Source organism: Haliaeetus leucocephalus, unplaced genomic scaffold (assembly GCF_000737465.1).
Source record: "Haliaeetus leucocephalus isolate CR32 unplaced genomic scaffold, Haliaeetus_leucocephalus-4.0 Scaffold226, whole genome shotgun sequence".
In the NCBI taxonomy this organism is placed as follows: Eukaryota; Metazoa; Chordata; class Aves; order Accipitriformes; family Accipitridae; genus Haliaeetus; species Haliaeetus leucocephalus.
This window is the reverse complement of record NW_010972662.1, coordinates 401,083-422,482: the sequence shown is the minus strand read 5'-3', so window position 1 is coordinate 422,482 and position 21,400 is coordinate 401,083. Positions and strand designations below refer to the sequence as shown.

Below are 21,400 nucleotides of genomic sequence, written 5' to 3'. Positions count from 1 at the left end.
GGACAGCAACAAGGACCTTATTTAGCAAGTGAAGAACAAAACGCTGACACTGTCTGCAGGAAACGCGGGGCTTAGGAAGCACCTTCCTGGCCTGAGAGCCCCAGACGCTCTCCGAGATGCAGATGGTGAAGAACAAGCTGCAGCTCCCTGCACAAATACATCCCTGTGTGCTTTGCTATGGGCAAACAACTCCAGTCAGCATGTGCAGCATCCCCACATCCCTGACGGCTGCTCGGCCCATGAGGCAGCTCAGGGAAGTCGCATGGGAGGCCGCAGGGCTTGCATCCCCCCCCAGCAAGGGTTGGAGTGACCAAGGGCAAAGCAAATATCCGTCATGTTTGCCTAGGCACTAGCACCCTCCCCCCGAATCCACGTCAGCAATCCCTGCAGCAGCCTGGTGTTTTTATTCTCTAGAAAGGTGTTAGTTCAAGGAACCGCTGCTTAATTTAGCAACCAAAAAAATCAATAGCCCATTAAGAAGAAACTAATTGTGACAGCCTCTCTCCATGTATCACTTCAGTAAACAAAGCTGCAAATTAATTTGCTATTAATTGGTATGTGCACTTTGAAACAACAGTAAGGTATTAACCGCCTTCTTCCTCTCGAATGTTTTCCACAGGAGTGCATCGCTTATGAACTCCTGACTCCGGAGACGCAGCCAAGAGGCAGCGTCAGTTTGCTGGCACAGGCTCTCCCTGCATGCAGCTCGCACAAACATTTCCCTTGGGGACGCAAACAGAAGATGCCTGATTGCACACTGGGAACACAAAGAGTTTTACAGATCAAGTGGTCAAAGCAGCAAGGTCAGCTGAGTCCCTTTCTTCAGCAGGATTAAAGGTGATCTCCTCTCTTCCTTCGATGCTTTCTGTAATCCCCTCTACAAAGCCTTTCCCACTTGCTGCTGGCTTAAGCCTGAACGTTGCTATTCTGCTACAGAATTCAGGGCTCAGGCAGGAGAGATTGCAATCGCCGTCTGACAGCAGGAAGGATGCAGGGAGGCAAAATCTACACGTTTGGGAGGAGGAAGGAAAGTGGGAAGAAGACCAGCCGCTGCAAACCGGGAGAAAGGCTGAGACCAGCCTTGCCCTGCAAGGGGAAGCTGCTGTCACAACAAGGATGGAGACAACATCCCCGCCTGCACTGAGAGGCTGGGGACAAGTCACTGTGCCTACACCGCCATAGGGTGAGGAAGCTGGCCCTGAACCAAGAATGAATTAGAGAGATGAGGAAAACAGCTTTAACAAGCAGGGTGAGGTTCAGTGAGGACCAGTGCAGGGCACTGCACCATCCTGAGGAAGGGCAGCCAGGCAGCAGCCTGCAGAGAGGGTCTGAGGTGGGATGCCTCAAAAACGATGTGGGAGACATGGCTGTGAAAATTGCAGCCACTGCAATTCCCCAAATCACACCTGACCCCTCCTTTATTCCCTTGGGAACAGGAGTCCTCATTATCAGCCCTGGTTCACCCAAGCCCTGCAGAAGATGTAGACACATCCTTCTCCAGCATGAAAGACTTGCCCGCAAACGCAGTGCAGCCCCAGCTCACGGACGGTGGACGCAGCAGCCCTGGGCAGCACTAGTGCCTGGAATGTCGGACCCTGCACTGCAGAAGGGAGGGCTACATTGGAAAGACCCCACCCCAGCCCTGCAGAGGGAAGGACCATCTCACCCACTGTGCACCCAGATATGCCCAGTATTGCTGCCTGTACCTCTGTCCTGCAGGCTGACTCGAGTTCCTTGGCTTTACTCCTGAGATAGGGATCTCCTACAGCCAAAACACATCCTGGGTGAGAACACACCCCACCCATTAAATCCTTGCAAACAGCTGTGGGGATTTTATACTGCTTCTTTGCCAGCACCTGCAGACACTCATTGCTTCCCTCCTCCTCTCCAATAGGCTGTGGAGAGGACTTTTGCTCAACCCACCCCAGCATGGTGGGGTCCCACCCTCTCCTTCCCAAGAGGAAAGGGTTAAAATATAATTAACACAGTACAAGCACCCTGGAGCTGAGAAGGACCCCCGCAGAAGCTTCCACGCCTGCCTGGGCACACGCAGTTTTGATACAAGCTGCAGTTACGTGACCACAGCTCCCTTCCTGGGCCGGCCACGTGGACGGCTGGTCCTGCTGAGGCTGCCCCGGCCGTGGCTGCTGCGAGCTGCTCCAACACTGCTCTGCAGGCACAGCTAGCAATTTCCTTCTGGGCTTTCCCGGACCACTCGTCACTTTGATATCCAAGTCCTTTGCAAATATTAACCAGTTTACTTTAACAGCACCCCCAGACAAGAAAGAGGAGGTGTAAGTAGCCCATGGTTTCATAGGGAATTTGAAGCACGGAGGCATCACGGTCAAAAGGATTTGTTGTTTCTAGGAGCGCAGCTGGAGATGGCCCAGCCTTTGAAGGCAGGGTGCAGGCTATAGCACGCTGAGCATCCAAAGCAAACTCTCATTAATGCCTTCCAGCTGCTGATGAGGTTTTTCAGTACTCAGCCCCAGCGGGTCCCACCTGTGCACCAAAGGAGACAGAAGCTGCCAGCAAAACCGCACCTGAGTGCAGGAGGCAGCTACGAGAAAGACAACTCCGCTTCCCCCCTCCCCGAGAGCTGAGCTGTGTTTGCATGCTCCGTGTCACTCGTGCTTCAACCAAAAGAATCCGCCATCCCCCATGCACAGAGCAGCCAGCAGGTCCTCCCTTCCTAACCCAGTCCAGCAGCCTGTGTCTCTTCCCAGTAGCTCCCAGTCTTGCCACCTTCTCCTTCAGACCCTACAGACCCCTGGGAACCATCCCTGCATCCTCCTTCATTTGGGACTAAACTCTCTGAAACAATTCAGCCTCCCACCAGCCCCCCAGCATCAGCGATGCTTCCCACCACAAGCTCATCTCTGTTCCCACGGCAGCCCCTGGAGAAAGGACACAGGAGCAATCCCATGCATCCTGTCACTCGAGCTGGGAGCTTCCCAGTGCACCTTCCCCATCACCCTCCCTGTCCCCTGATTGCTCTCACCAACCTCCACTTGCTGGCAGATCTGTATCAGCTTGGCCATCTGGTTTTCCAGTTCACTGTTGCGTTTAACCAGGTTGGTGAGATTCGTCTCCAGGGTTTGCTGCGAGTCCAGAAATGGGAGAGGAGAAAGAGAAAAAACAAAAAGATCAGCAAAGCTGGAGGACTGTCCCCAGGCCCCCATTAGCAACCGAGAGCATTTGCCACCCAACATGCTGCCTGAGGGAGCGACGACTTGGGCAAAGGCTCTTGGGTTTCTTGGCAGCTCCTGTCCGTGCTGGTGGGTTGTGCAAGTGCTTGGCCCAAGATGGGGGCCACCGAGCTCAGCACCGTGGTGGCCCTGAGGAGGTGGCAGCGTGGGTGTCTGCCCTTTGCTGCTCCTCTGGAGATGGTCTGAGAAGCCGGGGTGGGTTGTGTTGCTGCAGCAAAGCTGAGTTTCTCCTGTGTTCCCTGGAAAACTGTATGGGCAGCTGGAAAAACATCAGGAGTATCTAAGTTTCTCAAAAATGTTCCCAAACCACTTGCTGCTGCTGAACCCTCTGACAAGGTAGGAGAGACTAAAAGTGCCCCTCCCCCTGTTTCTACCAGGAAAGAAGCCGGCACTGCTATTTTCGTCATCAATTTTGTTTTGCACGTGGTAAGGAAGCCAAACAAGAGCCTGTTGAACCATCAGAGAGGGACTTCTCTCCTTTGCAAACCATCTCTGCTGGAGCAACACAGGCACAGGCAGGGAGAGCAACGTGGCATCTCCAGATCGAGCCACGGGGACAGCTCGCCCCGTGAGGGCAGCCGGTGATCCGCAGCCTCTGCCAAGCAGCGGGGACACAATCCTCCCCAGCTCCTGCCAGGCTGCCCACTGCTGCCGAAACCTGGCTGAGTGCGGCCGTTCCCTCCCAACCACATCCCACCTTTTTAGAAGAGCATAAAGAGCTATTCTGCTTCGATGGCCAGCCAGCAAGCCTGCCTGCTCGGAATGAATCGCTCCTACTTTCCATCCCTGCTCTCCCCTCTTCATCCTCTATTGGTACCGGCAATAAAGGGCCCCCGGGAGAAGCTTGTGGTCCCCGCCGCAAGCTGCCTGCACTCCCCTTCCCATCTCCCCAGCCACGCTGCCTTTCGCTCGTGGGAGCGGATCACCGCCGGCAGATCACAACCCAAGCGGCGCGGGGATCCCCGGGGAGCACGGTCTGTTTTGGCACCCGCAGGCTGCAATATTGATGGAGCAGAACGGGATCCAGTGGAGCGCGGAGAAAAAGCCCATTTGAAAAGATTTCGATATCTGCGGACACACAGTGGACTCGTATTTCTTTCAGATATCAATAATTTACGTGACACCGCATTTCCATTAAAATACGCAGTTCCACTAAGAGGAAATGTTTTATAACAAAGCGCTCACTACCTGTTGCAACGCTTGTCGGGAAAATGATATCCTATTAATATTTTAAACTTCAGGGCTGGAAGAGGATCCCTGCGGTGTTTTATTCATCCTCGGCTAGAAACTGCAGTCCGAGGCTTTCATCAAGACTCCAGCAGACCCATAAACACGGCCTTTCTCTGCACGTACAGATAATTTGGGGGCTAGTTAGCCAAGAGAACTTGAATCGTAGTCATGAAGCACAGGCAAAGCATTCATTCCTGAAAAACCACTGGCTCCTAAAATACTCTGAGCTCATTTGCAATCCTGCAAATTGCTAGCCAACGGTGGGTGAAGCAGAACACAGAAACAGGCTTGAAAAATGAAATAAAACCCAGGGTGCCTCAATTAAGTGGAAAGTGCTTTGCACAACAACGCTGTATCGATAATGAAAAAGCCAGCTGCTAACAGTTCCTGCCACCCTTTTTCCTTATAGCTCAATATTATTAAACATAATTTGACTAAAGCATTGAACATTTAACTTGCTAATTATCTTCCTCATCACTAACTCGGCTGCACTGAAGTTGCAGCTTTGAAATTGCAGCAGATCTGCTTTAATGTTCCAGGGCTGTTGATGGAGGGCAGGAAGGGGAGGGAGGTGAGATGAGCTCGATACATGCTCTTTGAAGCACACGAGTCCAAAACACGTTTCCAGCACCCCAAGTTTGCCAGGGGACAGCATCACTCCTCCCCCATCCATAAACATGCACTAAACCTGCCCCTGAGCACTTATCCCTTCGTTAAGCGTACGCTGATACTGCAGAGATGCTGAAGCAGTGGGCAGTGTTTTACTCGTATTAATGACGGCTCAAAGAGCAAGCACCCTCTCTTGCTGCTCCCTGGTTTTGCAGGGCTTCCTTAGCGAGGCACCTCTGACTGCTGCAAACCCTTGTGCAGCATGTGAAAATGCAGATGGAACCATTTCCTTCTGTTTGATTTGCTGAGACAAATAAAATATACTAGAAGCTTTGATTACACCAGCTGGTTATTTTGTAGGTATATATAAATTACAGCAATTATAGGGGTTGTTTTTTAATTGCATTATAACATGCTCATAATTTCCCCAAACATTCACCTTCTGGCCTGAAACACAGAATAGTTGATTTTGCTACAACTGGGAAGCGAGAAAAGAGATAAAAAGGAAACACCACCATGTCCTTGAGCAAAAGTCACTGGCGTTCAGTAAGACGAAGAGGCCAGGTCACCCAGGTGATGGAAACCCATTTGCCCGGGGACAGCGGGACCGGAGACGAAGAGTGCACAGATACGGTCACTGTGGGAAAGCAGCCGAGCCTTTCCCAGTCTGAGCTGGCTGCAGCTGCACAGCTCGCAAAACACCCTGCCAGGATCAAACCCTCTCCGGCAGCTTTGACAAAGCAGCTCAGTGGCTGCACTTCATTTACCTGCAGGTGTCCAGATACAAAATAAATATATTTGGCACCCAACCAAAGAGGCTGAATAACATGGCACCGACATTCATATTTTATTTAGTTATGTGCATGATGAGCAACAACTTCTCGATTTTCTTTCTTCTCCAAATATCAAACAAGCAGTTGAACTAAATATGGATTTCTCTATTCCTGTTTGAAGATAGCATCAAGGTTGGGGGTTCAAGACAACTTTAGGAATTACAAATATTAGGCTTCCTCCTGGTCAGCTGTGCTTTGTCAAACATGACCCTGCCCGCACCCGGCAGGAGCATCCTGCACTCCCTGTGCTGCTGGGAGCTGCACTCCATGGCAGGTCCCCCCACACCAGTCTGGAAGCTGGTGTGCACTGGGAAACGCAGTCAGCCTCATGGCTTTAACCAGCTGGGAGATGGGAGCAGAGCAGCCTCTGAGCCCCAAGGAGGCTGGCAGGGGAAGGGGTCCCCTCTGAGCTGCTTGGGAGCATCGCACAGACCTGGTCTTGCTGGAGCCACCGGGTGAGGGGGGGGGTCTGATTCCCACGGGCTTTGAGCTGCATAAGCCTCAGGTCTTCTGCACCAGTGGGAACCCCTGGGCATGGGACAGGAGAATATGGAGTGCCCTGTAGCTGGGGAAAGCCTTAGACACAGGAGTGCAAAGGCTATCAGTGGCATGGGGGGCTTTTGCTGCTGCTGGTCTGTGCTGACGTTCACTTGCAACCAGCCCCAGTGCTGCTCTGATGGGCGAGAGGGCTCACCCCAGCGAGCCTGGCGAGACAGCAGGGGAGGGTGTCATTTAGCTCTGCCTTATTACAGGACCGGCTTTCCACATTTATCTTCATGCAAAGGCAGCCAAAACCGGAGAGTGTTTACTTTCAGCGATTTATTTAGGGCTTTTTTCATTGCTCTTGTTCATTTATAATTGCTTTCAATAAAGGACGCGGGTCCCTGCCCTGCTCCCTCCACGTACCACAGACACAAACCACACATGCATCCATAAACACGCGCATGCACACACGCACAAAAGCCAAACCAGCTGCAAAATGCTTCCCCGCACGCCTGCCGGCCCCAACCTCTGGGGCTGCAAAGCAGCAGGAAAACGTGTCCCTGGATGCCTACCACCATTCACCAGTTTCACCAGAACAATGCAGGGGAAGGGCACCTGCAGCAGCTGGCTGGGATTTCTGCCGGGCCAAGGATGCACGGCCAAGCCCTTGGCGACCGAGGATGTGCTGTCAGGGCTCCTGGCACAGGGAAGGATTGCTGCTGGGTGTCCTCTTTGGTGGAGCAGCACAGGAAAGCCAGATGCCACCAGTACATTGCCCAGGGTATCTGGAATCAGCCACGATCGCTCCTGCGGGAGCTGGTCAGATTTTAAAACCACAGTCAAAAGTTCTTGATGGCATCCTGCAGCTGCAATGCTGCTGGAGCCATGGGAAGCCCATAGCCATATCCCTGCTCCCAGCCAAAACGCTGCTGCGCACTGAGCTTCTGCCCCAGGCACCCGCTGGCTTTGTGGGGATGAGGGCACCGACGTGGCTCATGTCGGGAACACCAGCACGGCCTCTCCTCCTAACCGGCAGCTGGCCTGCGTTACCTGCAGCCAGGGTCAGTCCGACCCCATTTGCCTCCCTCCGAGGTGCATTTTGGGGAGGGAGGGTGATGGGGTGGTTGTGCAGCACCTCCCAGCTCCACTAATGACAGCTGCCTCCGCGCTGCCAAACCGAAAACCCAGGCGTTGGCAAGCACAGCACAGACCAGGCTCTTCTCCGTGGCCACGGCAGGTCCAGAGCGCTGGCACTGCTCCCATGCCAGCGGATGCTCCCGCTCCCATCTCCCCTCCCCGCCAGGCAGTGAGAGCACAGAGCCCACCCGCTATTTACCACCATCAGCCCTGGTAGCGACACATCCCTCTGAGAGGATGTCTATAACCAATTCCCAGCCCCCAGCAAAAAAAAAAAAAGAATCAGGGGGGAAATATGATAAGCAAGGCAGCTGCCTGCCTTTGCTAAAAGAATTTCCCCAGACAATAGGACAAGTGACAGAAAGACACGACTGAGCTGCCGAGCAGCTCCCGCGCAGCTCCCGCCTTGTGACACTAATGCATTTTAAGTCGCTTTGGAGCAAAACACACTGAGTAAAAGCTGAAATAAACTGCCAGCTTTCAGTGCCTGGTATCGCCCTAACCGGCAGAGCTGACCTAGAAAATCAAGCAATTTGTTATGGCGAGGTTCTGACAGTGTTTCTAATTGTGCTGAAGAGCGTCTAGAGCAGGAGCCCTGAGCCAGGCAAAGAGGCTCTGGTAGTTATCCCACCAGTCGGCCACCTGCACGGAGGGGGACAGGGACCGAGGGGAAGCACTTGACCGAGAGACGAGGATGCATGAGGGTGCAATTCAGTGCAGCGCAAAGACAGCTTGCAACATCCCCCTCCATGTCCCTTGCCCAGTCAGAGCAATTAAGAACGGCTCTGAATGTGTTTATCAGGTTTAAACCCTGAGCGGCTCTTTCTACGCTCACCTTCACGCTGGCTTGGGAAGCGGAGGAAAGCTCCCCCGTGGGGAGCAGGCCTGGTGGCCGGGGGTGCTGGGGACACTGCTGTGGGCATGCCACAGCACAGGGCTCCCCGCTGCATCCACCCAGGCAGCATCACAAGTCCTGCGGTGGCAATCACCAGTGCTGCCCTGGCACGCTGTGCTCAAGCAATGTCCCGGTCACCAGCCTGAAGTCTGGGGGGGGTCTCCTCACCCCACACACAGCAAGCACAGAGTTATCTCAGCCCAGCAAGAGCTGGGGCTGGATCCTGCTCTCAGTGGGGCAAAGCCACCGTTTCAGTGGCTGTGCTCCAATTTGCAATGAGATAAGAAAGAGGAAGGAATCAGCCCAGACCCCAGAGGGGAAGCTTTGCTGGGCTGAGCAGGGACATGGGTGCAGAGGGAGGGCAGGCAGGATCAGAAATAAGTGCTCCTCCACACAGCCTCTCAACGCAGACTGCATTAGCACACGCTGTATCTAGTGTCTCCTTGGGAATTTAAATTTGGGAGAAAAAAATAAAAGAAGAAAAAACCCAAGTAAACAGGGCTAACTGAATGTAAAATTTGCAGCTGTTTGTTGTGCCACTGCCCAATTAGCACATATTGGATTTCCATTTTTTTGGTTCTTCTTGAGCATCTTCTTTTGGACTGAGCTAACCAGCATTGTTTGGACTCGTCTCGATTATGGGGAGCAAGCCCCTCTTCTGTCTTGCCTTGTGAGAGATAAGAAAACAACCTGGGCGTGTAACACAGCCCTCCCCGAGCGCGCCGGGCTTTGCACATACCCCCACATCCACCCCCCCCGGGACACCATTACAGGTGCAGCAGGTTCCCAGCAGCTCTGGCACTTAATTACTGGATGGTCCCAAAACCAGCCTAATGAGAGCAGACAAACCTGTGCAGATGCTTAAGCACCAAAGCAGCAACACGTTATTTACTCCTTCCCACGGCAGCTCTGCCGAAGGGCTCAGGTCACGCGTGGCTTCTTCCCTCCATCCTCTGGCGCATCCGCGGGGCTCCTGATCGCTCCATCGCTGCAAAGGACGAGGAAACAACACACTGACCCCAGAGGGCAGGAGGGTTTGAGCTTGACTTGTTTCCCCACCAGGTTTCCAAAGCTCCTAACCAGGCACCGCCGAGCATTGCTGGACTCGGCACGGTTCTCCTCCAGCGGCGTGGCAGGCAGGGAGGCAGCTCTTGCAGGCAGCTGTATCATGCATTGGTTTCTTTTTATTTCTAGCAGTATCTAACAAGCACTGCTTTGGCCACTGGCTCGTAACATCTAGAGCTTCTCGCCACAGAGGATGCAAGTCCGTCACTGAAGGAGGGACAGGGAATCGCCACTCAGATGCTTGCCGGAGGAAGTGCCCAGTGGGCAATCAAATGTCCTGATGTCTCCGAAACGGGAGCCGTCCCAGTTAGCTGTGACCTAAATACAACGGGTTGGAGTGCCCAACCAGAGCGGTGACCCTCTGCCTGTTCACCCAGGTGCTGCCCAGGCCATGCCGGGGGGGATCTCCTGGGGCACACGGGGCAGGAGCCTGTGCTGGCAGGGACCTCCCCGGGACGCTCCTGCCCCTATCTCAAGTCCTCGTTTCCTTAAGAAAGGCTGCCAGGGGCTTCTCTTGCCAGGCTCCCTCTAAATGAGAAATGCATTTCCTCCAAGGGGAGGCAGCCAGGCTTCTCCAAACCCATCACCTGAGGAGACAGTAAGGTTTTTTTACCCTTCACATAATTGCTGTGGTTTTTACTGCTCTGGACGTCGGTGCTGCAGGTGATTTTCTCAGCAGCTCCCCCAGGGCCTGGCTACACATCAAGGTAAAATTCTTCATTAGAGCCCAAATTCCCATACCTCGTCGGTAAGAAGGGAAGCGCTCCTTGCCCAACACATGCACGCAGGCACACGATCCCATGCCTGACAGAGCTTAAGAGCAGCAACATCAAAAGGTCAGCTGATTTGGAGACCCACAGCCCCCCTGCGACCTGCCCTGAGCCACACGCCAGCAGCCGGAGGGGTGGGAAGGGTCTGCAGCCTGGAGGAAGGTGCTGAGCAGAGCAAGTGGGTGCTCCCGGGCAGGGAGGGGAGTTTTCTGCCTGCAGATGTGCTTACCTAAAAAGCAACATGTTTCCAACACATCGTCCTTCCCTAATAGAAAGGATACAGGAAAACTATCTGTTGTGGCTGACAAAACTCTTCCACTCAGCATCCAGTGCACGGCTGCAAGGAGCCCTCAGCTTACAGGAGACAAGCAATCTCCAAGAGTCATCTGGCCTGCACAAGAGCCAGTGTCTCTCTGCGGTGGGTGCAAGGCTGCAGAAACCTCAGGCCGGTGACCCCAAAGCACTGCAATAGCTGCTGATGCTTCCCAGCCTGCTGTCGGGCCATCCCCTGCCTTGCAGCGGGGCAGGAGTCAGGGGCAGACCCTGGCGTGGGGCACATGCCCCAGGGTCCCACCCTGCCTCTTCACCGTAAGTCTTCTACACCCCTGCACGTCTCCCGCGGACGTGAGCCGTTGACTGGATGTGAAACGAAGGGTCCATTAGCATGCGTACTGCTGCCTAAGTTACCGAGTGACTACGAAGCACAAACAGCAAATTGCTTCATTAGGGTGAGAGGTTTGATGCCGAAGAGCGATGGTGTTAATAATGAAGACATGACAGCAGCAGCCGCTCCTCCTCTTGGCTATGCCAAGGGATCGGAGGAAAGCAAGAGGAGCGGCCAGGGCTTCTCCCTGCACTCTGCCCAGGCACTCCTGCTGCCCTGTCACTAGCCCATAGCCACTAACGACACAGCAGTCGTTAGGGGCTCCTAGGTAGGGGAGTGGGTAAGCCTCCTTTGCAGCAGCAAAGACGTGGTAATGAGAATGGCTTGTTCATCCTTCTCAGGAAATTCCTCTTGTCCCGCGGCTTCAGATGAGCTCTGGTTTTTGGCAGGATGGGAGGGAGAATGGAAACCGTACTGGCATCGCTCGCAAGGAGAGTTATAGCGAGCCTGTTCGATTTACACAGATGCGGTTCATGACCACTGAGGCAGCTGGAAAATCCTGCAGTTGGGAGTGAAGAGGCACTTAAAATGAAAGGACGTGTCATATTTTCACTCACCCAGATTTGTAGTGCTGTCAGCTTCGCGTGAGGATGCTCACTGGTGCCGCTGAAGCAGCCCTGGTGCCACGACAGCTTTACGCCTTGCAGGGAAAGCCACATTCCAGACTCACTGCCCTGCAAAGCCACTGGGAAACCTCACCTCTTCCAAGATGTATAACACCACCTGCTTCTGCAAGTGCATCTCGTCCTGACAAACCCACGCTGCGCTAGAGAGAGGCCCATGGCTGGCCGCAGGGACGGTGCTACAAAAGGCACCTTTGGTTTTTTGGGGGAATGCTAGCAACAGCAAGCGCTTACCCCAGATGCTGGCTGGTGCTGCCAAGGGGTGCATGCTCATGGTGAAAGACCTTTAACGAATTAAAGGAGCGCTTTCCTTGCCTGTTGTTAAATCGAACCCTGCAGCCCGTCAGGGCTATAGCACCCAATGTTCTCCACGCAAGCAAGGCAACCCAGGGCTGTGGACCCCTGAGTGGGGTAATGCAGCGAGCACAACCCTGGCTCCTGGGTTTTCCCCCTCAGGACCTGCCCTGAGACACCATAACCAGGTGCAGAGGAGCCATGCTTGGGACGGGGGCCAGGCATGCAAACACACAAGCAAGTTTCCCTCGTCTGGCTCTGCTGACCTCGCTGCCTTCCCCAAGGGACCCCTCACGCCGGTGAGGCACCGACCGTATGTCCTCCCCACCGACCTCCCCCCATTGGGTGCGACACGTCCATTGGCAGAATCACAGCTACCTTTCACAACTCTTGGGGCTGGAAGCTCCTGGAAAAGAAACCTTAACACTGATGTGACCCAAGGTACTGCACTACAAAGGTTTGCAGGCTCCAAAGCACCTCGTGGACCTTTCCCCCGAGGTGCAGCAGCTTTGCCAGGGCCCCTCTCCTCCCTCTGCCACTGACAGACCTTGTCTACCAAGGAGGACACCACCTCCCACGAATGTCCAGCTGCATAATTGCACCTACACATCTTTCTGAAGCCCACCACATTCCTCCTAGAGCTCAGCCCTCTGAACATGGCTAACAGCCAGACCTCTGCATGGTCTTACTGCTGCCGGGTCTGGGACCGCTCCCAAGCATGGCTCCGTCCCTGTAGTACACCCTCGCATACCACGGGGACACAACTGAAGCACATCCTCAACTACGGCGGCGATTTCAACTTCTACCAACACACACGTACACATGCAGAGCTTTTGTCTTCTTAAGGTATATCTGGTTTCTTAACTAAAGAAATGAGAAGAAAAAAATAGCTGCGGGTAAAACTTCCTGCCTATCAATCGGAGCAACCCAGGGTCACGCTTACCTCCTCCCAGAAACTCGCTCTTTGGCCTCATTTCCCCAGGAACACAACAAAATGTTTCTGTTCCTACAGACAGGCAACCTGAGGAATGGGGTGGGGGGAGCGTGCTAATTCTCCTATAAATCAAAGCTGTCCCGCACAGTTCCAAGGGGGGGGGAGAATCACATGAAATAGTTTAATGTTGTCATTTCTCCAAAACTGCTGATTAGTTGCAGACTCGCTCTGAAGCATCGTTTTGGCAAGTTTTGCTGTCTGGCTGCTTAGCGTGCATCTCGAGGACTTACATTTCCCCTGTTTGCTCTTTCTGTCCCTGCGCTACTTAACAGAAACAGGGGCTTTGCTTCTGAAAATATTCCTTCAGGCAAAGATCCTGTAAGAGCCCTAACACCTGCAAGTCTTTGGCACGAGTCGTCCTCCTCACCGCAGAGAGAGGAGGAATGGCTCGCTGCTGATGGATAACCTCTTGCTGCTGGAGCTCATCCACACAAGCGTGTCTCCCAAGGAACAAGCTGTTCCCTGGCAAGTCACGTTGATCTGTTTTCCTGGGTAAAACGAGAAAAAGGACGAGAATAAGCCAACTGACACCCCTTCTGTTACAGGGTGACTAGACCTTCTCCTAAGTCACCACAAGGTGTGAGGGCTCCAGCAGTAAGTCCACTCGACCGCAGTGCACAGAGGGGAAAGCTGCGGGCAGCCTGCAGCTCCTGGGCTTCTGCATGCCTTGTCCCAGGAGCTGGAGGAGAAACCCAGGAGCTGCCCAAAGGAGAGCTCCGCTTTCACGCTTCCACCAAATAAACTTCCAGCAGAGGCTGGTTCCCTTCATCCCAGTGACAAGTCAGCACAGGGCACAGAGCAGCAGCTTTTTGGTGGTCTCTCTTCTGCATCCTTCATCGCTGACTGAGACATCCAGGGACAGACCTTGTCATGACATCCGCTTCCAGGCTACGGAGGGGCAGGGACATCTGGCAGCTCCCCTCCAAGACCCCAAATCCCCTGGTTGCCAGAGGGCCCGTGCCGAGGCACGTGGCTGCCCTACGGATGTGGGAGCACCACAGCATCTCTCCCTGTTAACTGGCTGCCCAAGGCCAACCCCATGGGTGGGATAACTCCTGCCTGCCAGCCAGAGTGACAGCAGGCCTTGCAGGAGATCAGATAGCCTGAGGAGCACGTCTACCCAAAGGTAGCTGTTTGCATCTGTGCTGGTTGCCCGGTTCCCCCTATGCTCACCAGAAGTGATGCTCAGAAGTGGTTCATCCCCCAGGTTTACAGCCGGCACAGAGCAGTGGAGCCACCCTGGAGCATTTGCTCCTCTCTCTGGATGTCAAGATGGTCCTGATGGGATGCTGCCACAGCGGAGGGCTGACCTCAGCCAAGACAGGGCTCCATTCTGGCCACCCCGACTTGGCAGCGTGACAGACCTCCAAAACATTAACAAGTTACAATCAGATCAAGAAATCAGAAGAACAAGAGTTATAGGTGATACCAGAAAGCTTTGATTTCCAAGGCAGCTACAAAGAGAGCAGCAGCTGGGGACCAGGCTGGACACGATGCCTGGGGCAGCCCCAAGTCACCCTGCAGTGCACGTTGTTCAGAGAAGAGCCACGCTGCCGGCACAGCCCAGCCGTACGCAGGTGTGCTTCCAGGAGCATCCCCGCAGCGCTAACGCGGAGCCAACGCTGGCTGAAAAACCCACCCGTGCAGCCAGAGAAACATTGAGACCCTTGGCCCTGGTGCAGCCAGCTTGGTCCCAGCACCCACAGCAGCCTCTCTGATCCACTTTTGGGCAGACCCTGACCGCAGCGATGAGCCTGGAGGACAAGGTGTCCCCAAGGGCTTTATCCCTGTGCCCAGCAAGATCCGAGAGGGCAGGTTACATTCAAGGTTGGACCGTATCACTTGGCCCAGTGCCAGCTGCTCCCCTTCCATCCTAAAACGATCCAGCTACAAAAAGGAGCTAACGAGGCACTACAGAGCTCGCTTAACAACCACTTCTGCAAAAATACAGCAGCAACGCGTATGGCTTATTTAGGTCCTTCAGTGTTTACGTCCTTTAATCTTTTCAAAGCAATTCTTCTTCTATTGGATATTATTACGGTTTTCTGTATCATTGCAGCAGTGTTGAAAATTGTTTAAATATTTTATTAAATTCATCCTGACTGTGACAAGCCAGTTTTTATTCCTGAAGCCATCTAACCATTATCTGCTTGTTTGAGCTGTCCTATTTAAATACTCCGAGACTTTACTCCCCGGTTCAGGCTGCGTGCTTTCAGCTTAAAAGAATGTGATTTTCAGACATCTTATTAAATTTGCTACATTTGATGGAAAAATTCCCAAACTATGGTGAGTCCTGAGCTTATATGTGTATCTTCCACTACTTTTATTTATTCCTTTAAAAAGAGCATAAGGAAAATATTTCCACTGCTCCAAGCAATGCCTTTTAACAGGAATTTTCCTCCAGTGAGTAATTTCTAGTCTCTTCTGAACCAGTACAAGTAGGGCTAGATAGGTCGTTTTCTAATGTTCTGTTGCAGGTACCATCGGCAGCTGCACGTCCCAAGGGGTGGAAGGGCTGCTGGGGAACAAACCTCCCCATCTTCCCCATCTCTGAGCCCACGCACGGGGATGGATTATGGTGTGCTACAGGAGTTGGAGCCGGGAGCAGCACCAGCAGTCCCCCCCCGCCATGGTCCACCCACGCCAGCCCCAGAAATCCCCAAGGCTCATCTCGGGTGAAACTCTGGAAGCAGCTCTGTTGTCCCCACGGGAACTGAGCATCGCCTGCATCCCTGCTTCACTGAGAAATCCCATCTGTCGGAAAAATAAGCCATTAATAACTATTCTGTTTTATTCGGCCACAGTTACGAAACCACGAAAATTGAGGAAAGAGGACAAAAAAAGAGAAAGAAGACACTGCAAATGTCCACCTGCTCCTTCAGCCCTAATTCATCAGCCATCAGTCCTTTCAGGTTTCTGTCTCTCCCATGCTGCAAAGGTGACTCCAGACCTGAGCGTCCCACCAGAGCGACTGCCAGGACGCGGTGTGGATGCGGCTGTGGGACTGGTTCCCACCGGCCACCTCGTCCCCTGCACCCATCTTCAGAAGAGCAGCCCCGAGCTCCGGTCAAGCACTTGCTTATAGCTCAGGGAGGTGTTACCGCACCTGGATGAGCACTAGGGACTTTGAAACCTTTTTGAAGCTTCCTGCAGCTCTTTGGTTTCACTGGGGTTAGCTCAGTTAATCATCCTTTTGGGTCATCATGGCAGAAAGCACAACCAGCCTTGGCAATGGTGCTGAAAGCCCTTCCCTGCGACGGCACGCAGGGACAGCATGCTTGAGACGAGAGTATAAGAGAAGGTTTGGCCAAATCAAATGTTTTCTATAGACTGAAATGAAAATTGTATTTCAATTTTGACCCACTCTAACAGGGAGGAAGGGTGGGAATGAACTAGCTGGACTTGGGCAGTTGTAACATAACCTCTACAGCTGCACAAAGTGTTTGGCCTTCCCAGATTTTTAATGGTGAGAAGCAGAAATCATTAATAAAAGACCAATCTCCCAATGCGAGACATCAAAAAGGAGTTGAGTGAACTGTGCTTCAGAAGCACCTCTCTCTCCACCTCTGAGAAAGGACATCTGATGGATTGGCTTGAATGCAAGCCCCTCCAGCACACGCGACTCCAGGCTGGGAAGAGCAAACCCATCCACAACTCTTCAAAATTCGGAAAATTTAAGGTCATTTCAAAGTCCTTCCTCCTTCTTAACAAGTCACAGTTAGGAAAATACTCCAGCAAAACGCTTCTCTAGCAAAAAGGAGGGAACCTTCAAAATCCAAGTGATTCACCACGTGCCTTCTCCCTTCCAGCTCTCCCTGACCTCCAGGCACTGAAGCATGTGGCCACGGCACCCCAGCAAGTGCCCGTCCCCTTCCCTGCCTGCTCGTGCAGGCAGTGAGATGACAAATCTGACAGCTTGTGAGAAAACTTGCTTCATTTAACCAGAAAAGCAACAGCCTGATGATTTTTCTTCATCGCTCTCTGGAGGTTGCAAGGGAACAAGCTCCTTTCACCTCTTGGAGATACTGCTGCAGGTCCCCGTGTCAGAGACAGAGGCATTGTGTGCTGGCAGCAGTGCAGATTCCTTCCTGAGATACTCAGTGGTTTAGAGAAACCCGAGGTGACCAAATCCCGCTTTGCAGGGCATGCTAGATCTCCCAGGGTCTGTAAGACCCCTGTGCAGTGGAAGGCTTACACAGTCCAGCGCCCAGAGAGCTACACCAGCAGCATCTCATGAGCCAGATAGGGCAGAAACCCACCCGATACCGAGGTCAAGGCTAGCAGAAGTTACACACACGACCCTTGGAAGGCAGAAACTTCAAAGGCTTTGCAACAAATCACAGCCTGTAATGCAGATTAACAACTCGGACATGGAGAAAAGATTAGAAATCAGAATACACTGAGCATCTGGAGGACCCCTTCTGAATGCAAAGGAGTAACTAGAGGACAAAGCTAACAACAATGCAGCTCAACAATAGATCAGACCATGAGAAAACATACCCTGCAAAGCCACTCTGTTTTACAGCTGAAGAAGGACTGTCAGACATGAAGCAGGAGTGGGACTGTAGCTAGCAGTACCCTGCTACCATTGGCTTTGAAACCAAAAGTGAACAAAACTCCTTTCAAAGTATAAAAGAGAGACAACACAGCTTCATTCCCATAAATATGTATATCCTCATGGAAGAATCGACTGGTGGAACAGAAGTTGCATCCTTTGAAGGATTTATATGAATACATGGTAGGCAAAGACAAAGAACAACATAAAAGTTGCCTTTAGAAGCTGCCCTGAAAAGGAAGGGAAGGGAAGGTGGGTGGAGACCAACTCCAGCGAACATGAGTCTTCATGGGTTCAGTAATGATAGTGCAATTATGTTAACTACTCTTGCTGCAGATAATAGTATGGCTATAAAGAGCCCTTAAGAATATTCCTACGGGTACGTGAGAATCTCATGCACAGATGGGTTTTCCAGAAAAAAAGGCCTGACAAATACTGATCTGAGGCACATGGGGAGTGTCAGAATAGCAGGAGACTAAGTGTCACTGATAATGTTTGGGATCAATTATTAAAAGCAGAAGAGGACAAACTAAAAGACCATCAACAAACATTTTTGCATTAAAGTTTCCTGAGGAAAAAAAAAAATAACCATAAATATCCTTGAACACAAAACACTAAAATGAATTTGGAGTATGAGGAAGAACAACATGTGGAGAAGATCTAAGGAGGAACTGTAGGAAGTCTACAAAGGGACAAACGCAGTCAGTGAAGTGGGATCCCAATGGCTTCAGTGGGACGGAGGCGTGGGCAGGACAACGCAAAAGGCCTGGGCTGACCATCCTTCAGGAGTCTGTTCCTACGACGTTCAAACTTGTAACAGACCAGACAGAAAACATAACCATAACGAAAGGCATAACTATCATGGAAGAGATGGAAGTTTTAACAGAAGAAGATGTAGAAAGTCCTAATGTGAATTATGAGCAATAGGAAAAACGTGCCTTTGACAAATGAACAAACGAGAAAAAAAAAGGGAAAGAAGTGGTATGGGTTGTTAGAGCAGCAACGTTGTGATAAATTAAGAACTTTTCAAAAACACTTGGCGAACTGAAACTCCAAATCAGACAGAGCCCCAGCTCCACCTCTTGGGCTACTCGCTCTTGTGAGGTCTTCCTTCCTCCCTGCCCTCCCTCGCTGTCCTACCCCCAGCTCAGCCCTCCTGCTGGAAGCTCCCCCAGGAGTGTTTCGGTGTCAATGAACCATTTGGGTTCTACCAAAAGGCTCTAATGCCTTGCTGGTCATTTCCTGAGCTGCTCTGATTGAAGGCACCCTTCGCTCCTCACCTTCTGAAGCTCTCAGTGCGATTCACAACTAAGAAAGCTTCATGAGTCAAAAGGTCGTTTGCATTTACTCTCTCAAAATTGGAGAATACACCTATATGGGAAGAAGCATTATCAGTATACCTATTTCATTGTCATGACTGAATGATAACTAAAAGTTGTAATAAGTAAGTATATAAAACCACAGCAGACTACATCAGCTCTTGTCAGCATTGTAAACACGGTCTGACAGCTGAAGTGACTGTGTAGCATCCTAAGGAGCTACGAAACGATCCAGTGGGCCATTTGCAACACAACGCTTGGTGATGGCCTTTCCAAAGTAATGATATCATCTGAAGAGGTTAAACACCCAATCTGAGGCTGCAAAAAGGAAATTTGGAATTTGGCACATAATTTACACAAATTCATATTTGCACTTAATAAACAATCAAGCTTCTGTTGCAGAAATGAAGGGATGAAATTCAATGAGTACTCACTTAACAGAAAGTTTAGGAAAGTGCTAGAGAGAAATTCATGGAAGATTCACACATTTCCGAGGAACATCTGGCTTCTACTCAACAATAAAAAAGATGCTTTGTGATTTTCGCCAGATAGATAATGGTTTTATCAAAGATTCACTAATTACTTCATTCAATTTCTATCACACCTCCCAAACCAAATTAGCAAAATTCAAGGAACAAGTAATGAAAAACTGCAAGGAAGGTACCTGTTATACCCACTTCTCCTCGCTGCCTGGTCTGCATATCAATATTTAGATTCAGCTGTTCCAAAACTGAATATGAAATGCATAAAATGAATTAGAAGTAGAATTCACGCCTAAACACCGGGGAGATATGTTTTGAATTACAAATACAAAATTAGCTTGAAAGTGAAGCTAAAGCTCCTGCATTTCAAATTATTGCAGAAAATGTATTGAATTCTGCAGAGATGAGAAAGATGCAGCATCAGAGGTCGATGACAAATGACAGGGGAGAAATCAATTCAAGGGGAGCTTGACTTGTGTTATGACCACCACCCAGAGTTTAGCTTTACTAAGCCAAAACACTGCAGAACATGATTTTAATCTAAAATATTAATTGACAATAAAATGCATAAATTATATCTGCAAATGGCTCGTCCTCTGGACTGCCTGTTAGTCCCACCTTGTGCATTTATTTGGCCTCTCATCCTCCTTGCTCTGGTGGTTTTTATTGCCTTCATCGCCACTACACTTCCATCCACCATGGCACAGGCATCCAATTCTTTCCCCTACAGTTTATTTCTGCCAGCTCCTCCGGCCAGGAGCTGAATACAGGCAGAGTCTGATACAGGCAGAGCCGTACCAAACATCAGATGGGTCTGTGCTCAAAGGGAGTGAATGCCGGAGGCGGACAGCGGGATGAGGGTTTAGGTTTAGGAGCACTGGGAAGGGTTGCCAGCACTTGGTGTCCATGACCGAGGACGGGGAGAGTGGCAGGTTCACGCCGAGGGGAAGAGCTCAGTGAGAAACCCAGAAGGAAGGAAACCTCCCTGCCTGCACAAGGGGAAGGAGAAGATCCCATTGCAGCTCCCAGATTTGAGCCTCTCACACGACCACAGAGCAGAGGCAGCTCTGGCACTGCATGTGCCGCCCACCCCTCTTCGGCCACAGCCCCCCGTTTCCAGGCAGATCAAAGGGGTTACTGAGGGCTCGGCTGGGGTCCCCCATCGCATCTCACCCCCAGCCCCAACCCAGCGGTGGAAAGGGGCTGAGTGACGAGGGAAGCCCAGCAGGCTTGGAGCCCCGCTTCAGGGCCCGGGCTGCAGTGCCACGCACACAGCTCCCTCCAGGTGGGTGTCTGGAGGGTGGGATCTAACCCGCACCAAGTCCCCGAAAACCTCTGCCCACAGCAAACCCCATCCCAGGCACTGTAGCTAGAGAAGGGCTGTCATACAGCTATGGCAGGGCAGGAGCTGCCCGCTCCGGGGCTGCAACACCCATCCCACCTCTGGGGCACATCCCACCCGTGGGGACCGGGGCTCAGCATCTCCGAGCTCGGCAGTCAGAAGCACCAGAACAACCTGCCCAAGAGAGCACCCTCCCGGCACCTGCTCGTGACCGGTCAGAGCCCGTTCCAGCACAGGGAGGGAAAGACATCGCCAAAGCTGTTTAAATATTTACTCCTCCAGCCCTGAGCTGCTCCTGCCCCCCTTTCTCATACCCTTCCACCCTCACACCCACTCCCTCTTTCAGGGTCCCATGCTGGAGAGGGGGCACTGAGGCGGCTGCAAATGAATGATAATGAAATACAGAGCCTACTATTTGGCGCCTTCCCTCTCCCAGCGTGCCCTAAAAAACTCAGCTCCCAGCTCTGAGGATCAAACAAGATGATCAAACGCTCCAGCAGCTGGTTTTTAATTCCCCGTTGCTCCAACTCCTGCGCACGCTCAAGAGGCTTTTTTTTTTTCCTTCCCCCCCATCTCTGCAGCAGAAGTAACGGGAATTTGCAGCCGGGGGAGGAGAGCAGGCTGAGGCATGACCAGCAGGCAAGAGGAAGTCAGAAATCAAATGCCTCTCTTTACCTGCCCCTATATTGAAGGATTTATCTCAGTTTAAAACCTTCTCCAGGAGCCGGACGGGTAGGCAGCGTGGATGGGCTGGCCCTGGGCAGTGGATAGAGATGCTTGTGGGATCTGGCTTTCAGGTCCTCATCATCCAGATGAGGAGATATCTGCTTGCAGGGGACAGAAAACCCAAAGTTTCCCCAAGGGCCCTCCTGGCATGTGGCTTCCCAAGAGGTAAA

At 52.0% G+C, this 21,400-nt stretch overlaps 1 protein-coding gene across 2 annotated transcripts in view; it reads right to left on the bottom strand.

Moving 5' to 3' along the window:
• Nucleotides 1-21,400, bottom strand: part of MID2 (midline 2) — a 90,026-nt gene that overhangs the window by 33,511 nt on the left and 35,115 nt on the right. For both annotated transcript variants that reach the window (XM_010567098.1, XM_010567099.1), the window contains exon 2: nt 3,006-3,101. In XM_010567098.1, the coding sequence (XP_010565400.1) occupies nt 3,006-3,101 (96 nt within the window). The remainder of the gene's footprint in view (nt 1-3,005; nt 3,102-21,400) is intronic.